At 41.8% G+C, this 15,235-nt stretch overlaps 1 protein-coding gene across 1 annotated transcript in view; it reads right to left on the minus strand.

Annotated features, from left to right (window-relative positions):
• The window catches only part of SCAMP2 (secretory carrier membrane protein 2), a 173,325-nt gene extending 161,987 nt beyond the window's left edge, over positions 1-11,338 (minus strand). The window contains exon 1 of the mRNA XM_069222145.1: positions 11,146-11,338. Coding sequence (XP_069078246.1) covers positions 11,146-11,202 — 57 coding nt within the window. The 5' untranslated portion in view covers positions 11,203-11,338. The remainder of the gene's footprint in view (positions 1-11,145) is intronic.
• Between the last annotated feature and the right edge of the window lie 3,897 nt (positions 11,339-15,235).

Genomic DNA, 15,235 nt, shown 5'->3' on the forward strand with positions numbered 1-15,235 from the left:
TATTGCTTTATCATTGAGTCTCGTGCTTTGCTGTTGAGCCGCTAATTACACCTGGATCACAACATTAGTTCTGTCCGTGGGCAACTGACCACAAGTCCACGTACCAAGCTATGCAACACTATATACACCACACCACAGTGGTCAGTCAAGTCCACTGAACATGGACTGCTTCAACATGGGCGAACATGGTAACATGCTTGACAAATATATTTGCTGCTTTCTTATAGCAGACTCCTCAAGTTGACATGCAGCGTGCTGGCCCATTAGATCCAAATAGCACAATCTCAGAGCATCTACCCTCCTCATGTCTCATGTTACAAGCGATGCAAGCCTCCAGAGAAGCGCTAGAAAATAAGATTTGGATGATGAGATTGAATATATCAATGCTCTGCTTAGAGCTTCGAAACACTGTTGAAAAGGTCACTGTGACGCATTTTTGAGTAATGGAGACGGAAGACTTGCTCAAAGAAATTAAACAAAAACATGTCACCCTGATGGAAGTAATAAATTCACTTGAGATGAAAAGAGAAAACGCTGAGGGACATTCATGTCACGATAACCTCCTCTTTTTTGGATTCCTGCAAGACTATGGAGGTAGGCAACCCGGACCCCTTTCTAGAGAGGTAAATTTGCAAATTGGTCCCAGAAGATAAACTCTCCAGGTGCTTCACTGTTGAGCGTGTCCATCTCGTGCTGATGCAAAAGCCACCGCCGGGGGCTCCATCACGCCTGATTATAGCCCAGAGTTGCAACTACCAAAATAGAGATTAAATCCTTGTGGCCCCTAGGATATCGGGAAATGTTGAATATGACTCACACCAAAAAATGCTCTTCCCAGACTTAAACATGTTCAACATCATACAATCTTTGAGGAAATGAAGCACGTGCTTTAATTTTTTTGGACACCCATCAAGAGGCCTGAGAAGGGTTAGGGGAGAAGCCAAGAATTCAGGAACCTGCCACTACCTCTTCCTGAATGGCGGAAAAGGAAACAAGCTTGTAACCTAATGAATGTCGATGGCTTCCTACCTCGAGGGACCACATCACAGCACCCTGAAGAGGGAAGAATGTTGACACTGGGAGTTAGGAATGAGGGTGAGATGCCCCATGCAGAGCAAAACATGGATCCAGATATACCCCCCCAAACACAAGGACGGATGAGCTTTCATTGACAACAGCAGACTAACAAACGATTGTCTGAGCTCTGTAGGCTTACTCCATCTGCTCCTCACGAGAGGCTGTCAGCCCTGCAGACCTGGGGTTCTGGCTTAGTATAAACTGGCATAGTTTATGTAGGAATATGCTGGTGTCAGCTAATACTATAAGTACTTTTTCTTGTTGTGATAAGGCCTTAGATTTTTCCTTTGTTGACGACGAGGGGGGTCTAGGTGGGTCACGATTTGGAGAGGGAAGGTTGGAGGAAAGAAGCATTCCTAGCCTCTCCCGACTGACCTACGCTGGCTATAGGCAGGAACTACGACAGGTGTGAGAAGGGCGAGTTCACACGGGCACACACAATGGTGTCCACCGCCAGGCAGACACCACATGATACAGAATACGGTTTTAAATTGTTGACGGTATGTGGCATATGACACCACTACTACACGACTCATTTGCACAGTGTGATATATAACATGGAATGTTAACGGACTCCTCAATAAAAATAAAACGTGATGCAGTACTAAGCCCTGCCAAACAATAGGGGGGAGATATTCTCCTACTAAAGGAGACACGCCTGCTAGGCGACCTCTGCCCATGCCTCAACCGGTACAGCTATGATTCGCTGGTACACTCGGGGTCCGGAAATGGATCAAAAGGAGTAGCGATACTGAAGCATAGACATCTAGCAATGATGGTGTTGCATAGATGGAAGGATGCAGGAGGGAGGTATAGCATGATAACTGGGACACTATATGAGAACCCCACTACAATATCCTCAGTCTACACCCTGCCAATGACATCCAGAGAGCTTTTAAACAAACTAGGTCCAGTATTATTAGAGGCACCACACGGCCTGATGAACACAGGAGGGCATTTCAATGGGCTGATGGATCCTATACAAGGCAGATCAGGCCCACCTTTAGTAGCGGTCCCATGATTACCACTTACAGACTTCACAAGATCCATGGGATTGAGCCACTTACGGCATCAAAAATTATCTCCAGAAAGGATACACGTTTTTCTCTGGGTCACACAAGTCATTCTCATGACTAGACTACTTTGTACTACCTTTCACCCACACTGACCGTGTTGAGTCCATTTCGCTGCATGCCAGAGCTCTATCAGACTGTGCCCAAACTGAGCCATGGGTCTAAGCAATTGCCTCAAGAGCTCCGTAATTTTTTGGAGGGTCCAGGAGCTACTGTTTGTTGCTGGGCCACACCACAGTACAGAAAGCCTTTTCACACTAAAAGCATTTTTTTTTTAATTTGCCAATTTAAGTGGTGTCTGCGACCTTTGATCAGTAAATTAAAAAAAGGCAAAGTAAATGTACCTGCGTCATGACACATGCGTGGGCATACATCATTATGCATGTGCACGCAAGTAGAATGCCAGTCAGTGGCCGCTTGCAGAGCACCAGCATTTTGCTTTTTCACAATGCTGCACAGCACTGGTAAACATACCTGCAAAGCGAAGATTGCTCAAAAGGCAAGATCTGTTGACTTTGCCAGTGGTTGATTCTTTTTCATTAAGCAGTCCATGAGACCGTCCATGTGTTTTCTTGATCTCTCTTTCTTGTGCTGCTTCTTCCCTCAAACACCTGCCCTAACAAGCTTGAATTGCTTTCTCACCCTCACACCCCCAGTTGGTCCACTGTACCCTCCACCCCTCTCCGGCTTTTATAATTTACTATTTTTCTCACCCCGTCACAAGCACTTCCATTGCTCCCCAACCACCTTTCCCAATGCTTCCCACTAGCACGCACTGATTGCTTTCCCCACTGCTTCTCCATTACTCCTGCACCACTACTGTTGTATTTTTTCCAAAACACATATGTTTCTTTTTAAGGTTTTTGCGGAGAACAGCAGCAAGTACCACTTATTACTAGGCCACTCCTTTTATCAAATGAAATTTTAATATTTTGTATTTCACTTACCATGCCAAGATTGGCATCCACCATCTAGGAATGGAGAAATAAACTAAAGGAAAATGGCAGCAGAATCATGCCCTAAGCTCATGCATGTGTGGTGAAGCATGTAAGTACATACATGATCTCACCTTGCTGCCTTAGCATTGTGATGCATGCATGCATAATGTTTGCAAAACTTAAGGGACTATTTGACATCTAGAAAAGTACATGGAGTCCTACACATTACATTTTTAATCTCATACATAAATATTTTTTCTTTTGTTATTTCAGTGCAGTAGGCTTTGTTAATGCTTTCATCTGTTGTTTTTGCATTTGTTGACCTAAGTGGGAAGGGCATGCCCAGACGTGGGTCCTGTGCTTGCTATGCCACCAGATTCAAGCTAGACTGGTTGATGAAGGGTGATACCCTGAAACCGGTCCCAGGATGCTTGTTTCTGGTCCAGGAAGGACCTGGCCTGGCAGATCAGGCTGAACTGTTCCCATGGGGGAACAGGGTCAAGACTGATTTGCATATGGCTGGGTCCAAACTGTAATGGCATGGCAAGCAAAACAACTGATGGATTAAACCCAGATCTGTGACTGGGGGTGAATGTTTGATTTGTTCTGCACTCCGTCCATCTTTTGTTTTTGCATTTATTAATGCTTTAGTCAGCACTAATAAAGCAAGCCAGACTTATTGGCTTTACCAATACTTTCCCTTTCATATATTAACAGCTTTGTAATCAGCGCCAGATTTAGAAGCAGCACCCTTTCATTGGGCGAGTTAGTCTTCACATATTCCAACAAAGCTTTCTTGGCCTTTTGGCACTTTCCGTCGTACTACCCTTCCTTTATTGCTAAATGCTTCCTGAAGGATTTAGTGAGATATTGATTAAGTTAAGAAGCAATTATATTCATGGACCTGTTGCTTCTAAAAAACAGATATTCTAGTAGAAGCAATCTATCAACTTTGCAGGATAAATGTTCTGCCCCACATCATGTTCGCCTACGATTCTCCTTCTATTATTTGAAATGCACAGTTTGTTACACTAAATCATCGATTCTTAAACTGTGGTTCGGGGACCCCGGGGGTGGGAGGTTATGTGATGCCTACTAAGGGAGTATGCGACTGCTCACACAATTCACTAATATTAACAAATTAATGAAGTGCATATTATTGAGGAAGTGAAATATAACATTTTAAAATGTTTTGTTACGTGTGAACAGCTTTGAAATAAGAGGCTAAAAATTAGGTTGGTATCTAGAGATTGATTCGTGGGAGCAGTGTAAGTGCATTAAACAGAATATAGTATGGGAGATGGTGTGCCTCAATTGAATTTAGAAAAGCGCCAACTTTCCCATTAAAATTACAATTTTGATTTTTTAAAAATATTTGTTTGTGAATTAAATAAAATATTTGATCATCTGTGTATTTGTTGATTAAAGAGGAGCTGGAATATCATCTGAACATGAAAACTACTATGGAGGAATTGCACTATCCATGCTGGTAGACCGTGGTCTCTTTCTCTCAACCACAAGTTTAGCTACACCCTACTTCAAATCTGAGGCAGATTTCCTCTGGGAAAGGATAGTCCCTCAGAAATACTAATCAAGTGGTATGAGAATCTGTGGTCTACTAGAGGGGTGATTAAAAAATCCTCTACTTTGGACAGTGGTGGTGCTTTCTGGCAAGATGCTACAGGCCGACTGTAGATACTATTGCGCACTAAAAAGTCACAATTATTTGTATACCTAGACTTCTACTTTCTCTTGTTCTAAAAATCACTGAATTTAGCATTCTTCATACTAGCGGTTTAAAAAATAAAATAAATACGAGGTCCGGACTGTAGAAACATTATTTACACAGAAGGTCTGAGTCCCCAGCTCTCTTACAAATAATATCAAACCAAATTTTGTATGAAGCTTGATCAATCAGTGACATCTACGATCTCCTTCAGACCTGTAATGTTTTATGACATGATCTTAATGCTGGTACAATTAAAGCTAACAATCACCTCATGGAATAGAAGTTGTGGAACTTACACTGTTTTCGACTTCAATTACTCTACATTTTCCAGGGGTGTTAGCATATTGCTTTTGATATGTGCAGCAGCACTAATCTTATTTGGACTAAGAGGTATCTGGCTAAAAACAACTACAAGCATCTCCCTAGCGTCCTTTCTCTTCTGACCACCCCTTACTATCCACTTAAGGTGGATGGATAACTTGGTGGACAAAGGCTGCTCCATGAAGGAGCCCTGAGGCGCCTAATAGGCAACAAGAATCCAAACGGGTAATTTGGGATTAGCAAGTAAATTCATCTGCAATCTTGGCAATCCTTCTGCACAGCGGCACAACATCTATTCCCTCACACAGCCGTAGTTCCATTGCTGAGCATAGGACCACAGATCTCAGACAAAACTAAGGGAGAAGCATTTGTCATTTTTCTAGACTTAATATTGGTAGGCTTGAGAGATGAGGAGCATTGTTTCAGGTGAAGTAAATCCCACACAAGCACATTACTTTTTAAAGATCAATTTAACTATCCTCCTTTCCTATGGAGGGTGGGCTAAGACAACCCGACCTAAATATATGCCTCGTCTTAATACTCAAAGACAGCTACAAGTGCTTCTAAGCCAATATACGACTTTGGTAATTAGGGCTTTAGTTGATCCATTGCTTCAGACAACATTTTGCGAACTCCAACATTACCCATGTGGCCAGATTAGTTGTTTGGTTTCTGCATGATTTTAATAACCTCTCTAGAAGCACTTTTATAGTACTGTCACCTCATGCACCTCAATGCTATTTTGTAAAATGTAAATGTTTCCTTCCCTCAATGAATAATTCAACTGGATTTCAGAGAACGCAAAAATACTGATCACCTAACACTATATGCCATTTTGACAAACTGGGCACATTTAAATCAGACGGTTCAAAATACATTCAATATTACTGCAACTTTAATGGTGAACACCTTTTTTTCTGCCCTGTAGCAATATTGCAGAGACTTGAAATGGTGCAAATAGCAAAGCAACTCTAATATGGACTATTTAACAGCTTTGAGAATACACAATACAGCCAACAATTTTTGCCCCAGTCCACGTCAGAAAAAATATGTTTGATTCAACTCAAAAGCGGACCTCAGAAAATAATGTGAACATAAATGACACATTGGTTGCTCTAGAATAATTTTACATAAGTAACAGATTCTCGCACGATTTGCTTGATAATAACCATTACAAAAACTGTGCAAACTGATTTTGCCCTATTTTTGCTAATCATGTAAATAAAATTAAACTAGAAGTTGTTGAGCCAAACCTGAGTCTATCGTAATCATCTACGTAAGCACTAATATGTATCTTAACATTTTCTGAGCCGTTGAGTCACTAATACTGTCAAGCACATTGTGACTTCAAGTTGCAAATAAGGATTCTAAATTGGTAGCCTCTGTTTTAAACTATAACCCTTAACAGCTGTGTGTGCTTCTAGAGTACTGGAATGTGAATGCAAGTATCTAGTGGGGTATGCTAAAATGCAGGGTGTGGCATACACCTCTGCAGGAAGAGCCTTTTAGAAAGTACAAATTGCATCATACCAGCCAGTTCGTTTCATTTCCCACACTGCAGATTATAAATATGTGCAACATGAAGATATTTAAACAAAAACAAAAAGCACACCATCTGTAGTGTGCTGTCTAGTTTATACCAGCTACATTCTACGCACAGCACCTGATGTTCGAGATGCTTGTGACACATTAATAATGTTCTCTTTAAAAGAACTAGGCGGGGGGGAAGCGGGGAAGGTCAAGCTCATCATTAAAAAAAGGTTTTTCGTTGCCAAAATGTATAAAAGCATGCCTTCAAAGACTCAAAGATCCAGACTGTGCACAAATTCCATGGAGATGTATGAGGGGGAAAAATACCACCTACTTGTTAATAGAGAATATATAATTCCACAGCTATCAACCTGGTTTTCTTAGGATTTTTAAAGCATGTTCTTACCCGTGCTCAAATTTAAACAACACTCCATCATGAAAAAGTATCTAATGAACCTGCATACTTCTTCGCCAAAAGGTATCTATATTAGAAATACATAGAAACCATCTGATTGAATCCTCCACACTGAAAGATAAAAATATTGAGGAGACAGGGTCATGCCACGCTCTTTTCTTTCCTTTACTTGCATAGGACAGAACTGAAACCAAATGTTCACTAGTTATCCCTCAGAATCTAACATTGACATATGCAGCTCAAACATTCCCAATAAAATCAGCAGGTCCACGTTACCCCTGCTCTTAGAAACTTCATCACCATTTCGTCTGGAATACTAGTTGGAGTACTTACACAAGTAAGGTAAATCCTTACTAACAAAATATATACTGCATATCTGAACGTGTCAGACGTCTGTCCTACAGCTAATTTACTTTTCACTACAAAGCTAAAGCAAAATCATGTGACAATAGCAGTCAGTATTTTATAGAAATCAAAATATCCTCTACAGTCTTTAAGCATTATCAGAGTTACAATCTAAGAATCACCAGGTACTAGCGTGCATTAATCCTTCTATTGTCTTGCTCGAGGGCTGCATTCAGAAACATCCACTGCAGTAATTTGAGTTCACTGGAAGCAAGAGAGGGGCTTGCTGCGAGCAGAAAAGGCAAACTACGGACCTCCACTTGAAAGCTAGAGCAGTTAGTTCTCCTCCTAACACTGTGAAAATCCTTTTGGTTGATTTTAAACAAAGATCCAACTCTGATCCCTCCATTAACAAGCAATTGCAAAGCCATTAGGCCTCACCTATGCAAGAGTTATTGGTTTTGATAATGTGCTTTAGCCATGTTGTACACCAGTGTGGCTGCTGTTCAGTGTAGCTAAAAGTTAGTGGTGTTAAATAGAGTGACGGTTGACTGTTGTAGAGTGGATTGGCCAAGTGTGGAGTAGAGTGTTGTAGCGTGAAGTGGCAGAGAATGTTGTGTATTTGAGTGGCATAGTGTGGAGCTGCGCAGACTGGCATTCACTGGATTGGCATAGGGTAGAGTGGACTGATGCAGAGTGTAGTGGCACTGAATTCAGCGGCATACAATGCAGTGGAGTAGATTAGAGTGTTGCATAGTAGAGTGGCATAGAGCATAGAGTGGTGCAGAGTAAACTGCCGTACAGTGCTGTGGCGTAATGCACAGTAGATTTGTGTGGAGTTCAGTGGCGGTGAGAGCAGTGTTTCAGAGCAGAGTGTAGTGGTACAGAGTGGAGTAGAGTGGTGTAGAGAGCAGGGGCATAAAGTACAGTGATGCAGAGTAGAGTGCGGCGGTGTCGAGTGCATTGGCATAGAGTAAAGTGGTGCAGACTAGATTGTTTCAGAGTAGAGTGAAGCGGCGTGGAGTGGTGCGGTGTAGAGTGGCATAGAGTGTAATGGCCTAAAGTGCTGTACAGTGAAGTGGCATAGAGTTCAGGGGTTCAGAATAGATTCGGAGCACAGTGGACTGGCTAGAGTAGAGGGGCACAGAGTTGAGTGTTACACAGTAAAGTGCATTGGCTTAGATTGTATAGGCATAGAACGCAGTGGTGTAGAGTGCAGTGTTGCCAAGTGGCATTGAGTACAGTGGGGTAGAGTGGAGTTGTGCAGAGTAGATTGATGTGGACTGGAGTGGTGAAGAGTGCAGTGGCGAACAGTGCATTGGCATAAAGTAGAGTTATACAGGGTAGAGAGGCATAGCATGAAATGGTGCAGAGTGCAGTGGTGTGGAGAGGTGTAAAGTGGAGTGGTACAGAATAGAGTGCAGGGGTGTGGAGTGGTGCACAGTGGAGTAGAGCTGAGTATTCATGGTGCGGTAGCACACTGCCATTACAGACACAGTTTTACTAATAAAACTATGCAGTGCACAGACGAAAATGTATGGAAATTGCATCACCTAGTGTAATGATTTGTTTTTGATCATAATAAAGTATTTGTTTCCAACACACTTTAGAAATAACAAAAAGTGTTGCGTGTGTTCATAATTCTGAAATATTCTGAAATATTTACACGTCATTTATATGTCGTCATGTGCTAGAAAAAAACTCTTTCCTACCCCCAGTATTCAGCATAATTGTCACACAAATCCTCTCACCTTGAAGTCAGAGAAAGAACAGTAAACAAGTGACCTCAGAAGACAGCACCTGACATTTGACCTGGGTCTTTGAATGCACAGCAAATGTGATGAGATAAGAACAAGATTTACAGGCTTTTTTACAGAAAGGGAGCACTTAGAAGGATACTGAAAATAAGGTTTGGGCAAGGGAAGGTAGGATTTCAAGCTGGGCAGCCTAAAAGAAATAAAGCCAGCAAATGGGAAGCAAGAAAATGAGAGCTACAAAACACAAAGCCAATGGCAAGCAGTGGCCAGAATGCATTTCTAGGTCAACTTTCTGAATGTCCCCAAGATGTCTTTAGCAAACGAGACAGCTGTGCTGTGCTGGTAGGCTGCGACCTAAAAATTAAACATCTATACGCCCTTCCGAACTAAGGATACAGAAGGCGTTTTTTTCTTTAACACCTCCAGGAATGTAAAGCTACAGAAATCTTAGCAACACCCACTTCAATGCTGGAATTTTGCAAGAGTATTTATCTGGGTTTCTCAAAAAAACGTGGATAGCCAATGTAGATTCGTATTTAAAAATGTGAACATGAAAGTAGGAGCACAGTCCTCTGGGGCATGCGAGTGCTTTGCTAGCTTGATCATGAGAATAATATTCAAACGTATACGTATCTTTCACATTGATTGTTTTTTTAATTTGGTATTCCTTCGTTGCAAACAAACTAAATATACGCCATACTGGGATTTTAACATCAATGAATATTAGGATGTTAGCGGTTCCACACACCGGAAAGAGAGAGATCTGGTTGAAGAGCTCTGTCAGTCACGGCCTCCAGACTTTTGGGAACTCCATAGGCATTTATATAGCAGGGAAACTATCGGAAAAAAACGTAACTCTCTCCCAATTCCAGGAGTAAACTCTTTCTGTCCACAAAATCAATAAAGTTAACAGCCAATCATTGAGCAAACCACAGTTAACAAAACCTAGGCCTTTAAAATATATATATATTATCTAGGAGGTAGCACTACAGTTCAAATATGCTCATGCAGTAACAAAGGGAAAGTGTTATCTTGTGTGGTCATCACTCCTTCATCCAACGTAGTTACGAGGAGTACCACGAAGTTCGATATTAACCCCAATTGGTAGCAGCACCATAAGAAGAAAGGTTAAAGAAATGTGCTAAAAGTGTACTCAATCTAATCTTGCCTTTAGGGGATGATTGTATCAAGAGACTAGTCCAAACTAGGTATAATCTTAAAATGCTATAAAGGCAGTAGGCGTTCTGACTGATTTAAGGGTGGACGCGAGAGCGACATAAAAATGACATTGTTTTGATTTGTTCGCGCTTATGCCGCCCTTTCTGTAACTATATTCACTCACCTCTAGTCCACCCTAAACTTAGCGATCTGGTCTGAGGCAGACTCTGTGCTAGCTACTTTTTATACATTCAGTGTGTGCCCTTCAGACAAACGTTAAATGGATGCACTGCGCTAGCCAACTATATTAAGTTAAGTATTACAAGTGTGTCCACACGCCTGCTACAAAGAGGGCAGGTTAAAAATACAAACCGGTAACAATGAGGGGCTTACTAGTGAACAGAAATCAGAGAACACAGTTTCTTGCTCAATAGCATCAATGTGTGGCACGCGCGTGCTAATCGGTGCGCCCTGATATCTGGTAAATCGGCTCCTCAGGGTACACACACCTGTCACCCAGGTGAATCTACAGTCACTCGCAACCCGTACATCTCTACACCTGTCAGGATCCCGCCCCCGCGGCGCTCAGACTGGCTTGCTCTTCCTACAGCTGAACGCCTATTGGTCGGTCGAGCTTTTCAGTCCGACCACCGCGATAGCAACAAACAGCCCGGGGCGAAGAAACACCCGTGAATTGAATTTAGATGGTAACGCTCTCCCTCCACGAATCAGTCTGGTGTCTGACACTAACGACCCTGTCCTTTGGGCACGGTGTCACCTATCACAGCCCCAGTCCCCTTACCTGGAATGGGTTCACATCCACAGGATCCGCGAAGGGGTTGGTGTCGAACCCAGACATGATAGCAGGCACGGAGCCCCCAGGGGGCGCTTGGCGAGAAGTGGGGGTCAGTCAGTTCTCTCCACGGAGGTATATGTGGACACCTCTGCTTTCCAAGTTATAGGATACTTCCGGGTTCGCCCGTGCTCGCGCAATCTCCTTCCGCCACCTTCCAGTGCCGCGCTCACGGGGGAGGGGCTACAGAGGACCACCCCCTTCTATGACGCACCTAACATAGGGCGCAGCTAGCTTGCTCCTCTGCTTTACCTTTGAGTTCCAAGTTCTCACCGTCTGTGACATCACAGAAGGTGTGTGACAAGAAAAGTAGAGTATCAGGGATAGGTAGGCACTTACATTCAAATGCCAGGCGGCCATGATAGAATTAGGGAGATTGGCAGAAGCCTTTCTACCGCCTAAAAGAAAAAATGAATTTTTGATTCCATGCAGGCATCCAGTGTAGAGAACTGGCGCTCAGTCGAAGTCTTGATTTGTAATGCAGTGCAGAACGAGCCTTTTCTACACACAGCTGTTGCTGTGCTACGTGGAACATTTGACGAAAAGGGCGGGGCGACAAAGCAATTGCAGTACTGGGTTTCCATTTAATCTCTAAACTCCTGCATTTGAAGTCTTCGTACTCTTCAACTAAAACATTTTAAAACAGCACTTTGTACAGGTAAAGTGTAGCCACCTGCATAATTGAAAACATTTTTTTGCCAAGAAGAGGTAGGCTTTTTCAGATGTCAAAATTATAAATTAGCATAACGATGCCATCACCAGAAATAACATCATGTGTTTAAAAGCCCAATTGTGACATGTAGGCGCTCATAACATAAGATATTGTACACAGATCAGAGGAAATGTCAGAATGACTTTAAACTCGGATAACCTCATGATAAATAAATGGCATTCTTGCAAGGGGGCTCAAAATGCTATTCTAATTTACAGAACGTGAGTACCAATAAACTGGGTACATTTACAGCGCTTAGAAACGTCAGAATTGTGGGGTGGAACACTTAAAAAAGTTACTGGCATAAGTTGTGTATCTGCAAAATAATTTTTTTTCTAGCTATCGCGTCAATAATTTTCAATTCTGTTAAGGACACGGAGGCGAGGATTATGCTTCTCTTCCTTTACTGGTCAAAATACAGCAGCCAAAGAGTTAACAATAGTAAACTTCAAAAACTACAAATCCCATAAACATTAGTAGTCCAGACTGCCCAATCCTAGGCAAGCCCCAGCTATAAGAGTCTCCATGACAACCTCCTCAAACACGTTTTTCAGTTTTGTGGGACGTGGATATTGTCCTTCGTTTTATTAGGTCCTGGCCTTGCAATGATGATTTGTCACACAAACAGCTATCGGCCAAACTGACTGTGCTTTCATGCCTTATTTCATGGAGACGCGTCTCAGATGTAAAGGCTTTGGATCTGACAGGTAGAGTATTTACTCCTACGGGAGTTTCGTTTAATATTTCTAGAAGAACAAAGACTGCATCAAGATGTATTTCATACCCAGCCTTTCCTCATAATCAGAAATTATGTGTAGTTCAATGCTTGAAAGTTTATGAGAATATTACCCGTGATTCTCGAAGAGATGCAGGAGGTCAATTGTTAATATCCCTTCAGAGACCATTTGGTTCTGTCTCGTCGGCAATTTTGGCTAGATGGGTCAAATGGCTTTTGGGAGAAGCTGGTGTTGATACCTCGGTGTTTGGGGCTCACTCCATTAGGGGAGCTATGGCTTCCAAATCCTTTGGAGCGGGTTCCAGATTAGAGGATATCATGGCAGAGGCAGATTGGTCTTCAGATAATACATTTAAAGTATTTTATCATAAGCCCATTGTGGATATTGCATCTAATGGGGTGGATCAGCTTTAAACTATCATAATCCGAAGCCTCCGGTCCTGACATAGAATAAAAAAATTCTAGCTATCGCGTCAAGAATTTTCAATTCTATTAAGGACACGGAGGCGAGGATTATTCCACCCGTATTTTACTGACAGTTACAATGTCTGATGTTGGATTATTCACATACAAATTTGTGATGATGAAGTGTTTTTCAGATTCATGTTTTTCCCTCCCCTGAGATTAATTCATTTCCAAAAAATTATTACAGTGCATTTCTTTCCATCTAGGTACAGTTTCCAAAGGAGATTGAAGTTTCGGTCTGAGATTGATCTTTTCTGTTGTGTTTTTCGAGTTAGCCTACGTGTTCAGTGGCAAGTGTGAAGAAGTGAAAGGTGGTTTGTCTATCGCAAAGAAAGAGGAAGAGCGGTTGTCATAATACTATACAGACAATACATATATTGAATACCGTATATAGAAGAAAAGAGAACTCAACTTCGGCTGCGCAGCAGCAAAGAAAGAGGAAGAGCGGTTGTCATGGAGACTCTTATAGCTGGGGCTTGCCTAGGATTGGGCGGTCTTGACTACTAATGTTTATGGGATTTGTAGTTTTTGAAGTTTACTATTGTTAACTCTGGCTGCTGTATTTTGACCAGTAAAGGAAGAGAAGCATAATCCGAAACCTCCGGTCCTGACATAGAATTAAATAATGTTAAGTGTGCTGCCAGTTAGTGCTGCTGGCTGTGTCCATATTTCTTTTTTACCAAGAAGGGTTAATAAGAAGGATCAGTGAGAGGCAAAGTCGATTCGGAATATTCTGCCGTGAGGTATTCCACCAAAGCCACTCCCTTGGTCTTTTTTAAAGTATTAGATGTATTCAGTAAATATAATTAACTTTAAAATAGAAATGTAATTAGCAAAAATTAGTATCAGTCATCAGTAAAATAGTATGCTCTTTCCTAAAGAAACAATATGCAAGCCAAATCAGTAGAGCAAAGACAAATCATTAGATGGAGCAACACAGTGCTCAGCACCACAACACCTAAGTGAGCTAAAGTGTGCTTGGTTGTCAATAAATTTGAATGTGTTTATCAGGTTTTGAACAATAGAAACAATTCATGTATACAGAACTAAAACTATTTGTGACACATTTAAGGCATAACATTGAGCAATAGGAACAGACATCAATATTGTTACTTGAAAATGAAATCATTTTCCATTGCTTACTACCGAGACACATGTATTCTTTCTAGAAAGCAAATACTACACTATGATTTTCTTTGTGTTGGCGTTCATTACATTTGCGTAATTTTTCAGAAGATGGAAAACAAAAACTTTGAAATATATTTCATAAATTATTTTCTTTGCACAATGTTTTCTTGCAGGTACTTCAGGCTGAAAAGTACGCACAGCCTAATACATAACAATATTAGAACATTTGCACTTCTGCCAAAACACTCTGCAGATTTGGTTCTAGTAGTGTTACATCTGTTACTCATAGAAAGATTTAACAGACAAATAACCCAGATATTTTAAACTAATTCATAATATTTTTCTATTTTACAGAGTAAGAAATGTATGCACATTTATTTGCTGTGACGTTTAAGCCGTACTATGCTAGCAGCTACAAAACAATATCACATGCATTTCTAGTTTATTAATTAGCGTTGTAGGAAAAGTGAAATAAATAAAAACAAGACTCCTCGACAAAGCAAAAGCAGGTTTAATCAATCAAGTATTTGTAGAGCGTAGCTTGTCTCCCACGAGGGTATCCAGGCGCTTGAAATAGGTCTCTTCCGAAAAGCCAGATTTTGAGCCCTTTCCTGAATTCAGTCAATGGAGGGCATTCCAGTCCTTTTCGGCGAGATGGGAGAAGAAGCGTCCTCCGGCACAGCAGCAGCCTGTGCGAGGACCAGGTGTGCGGAGCAGAGGTTTATGCAGCGGTGGAAGATGTGCAGGCGTTGGTTCAGGTAGGCAGGTCCTTAGTGATGGAGGGCTTTGTACGCGTGGGTGAGGAGCTTGAAGTGGCATATCTTATGGACCGAGAGCCAGGGGAGGTCTTTCAGGTGCTGGGAGATGTTGGCTCTCTTTACTGCCACAACAGGGAGAGTAGCTAGCCCCATACAGGAAAACAGCTAGTCCCAAATGGCTGTTCACAGAGAGCCCCTTTTATATTTACATGAACAATGTTTGTTATAAAAGGTCAAATA

Source organism: Pleurodeles waltl, chromosome 3_1, assembly GCF_031143425.1.
Source record: "Pleurodeles waltl isolate 20211129_DDA chromosome 3_1, aPleWal1.hap1.20221129, whole genome shotgun sequence".
Taxonomy (NCBI): domain Eukaryota; kingdom Metazoa; phylum Chordata; class Amphibia; order Caudata; family Salamandridae; genus Pleurodeles; species Pleurodeles waltl.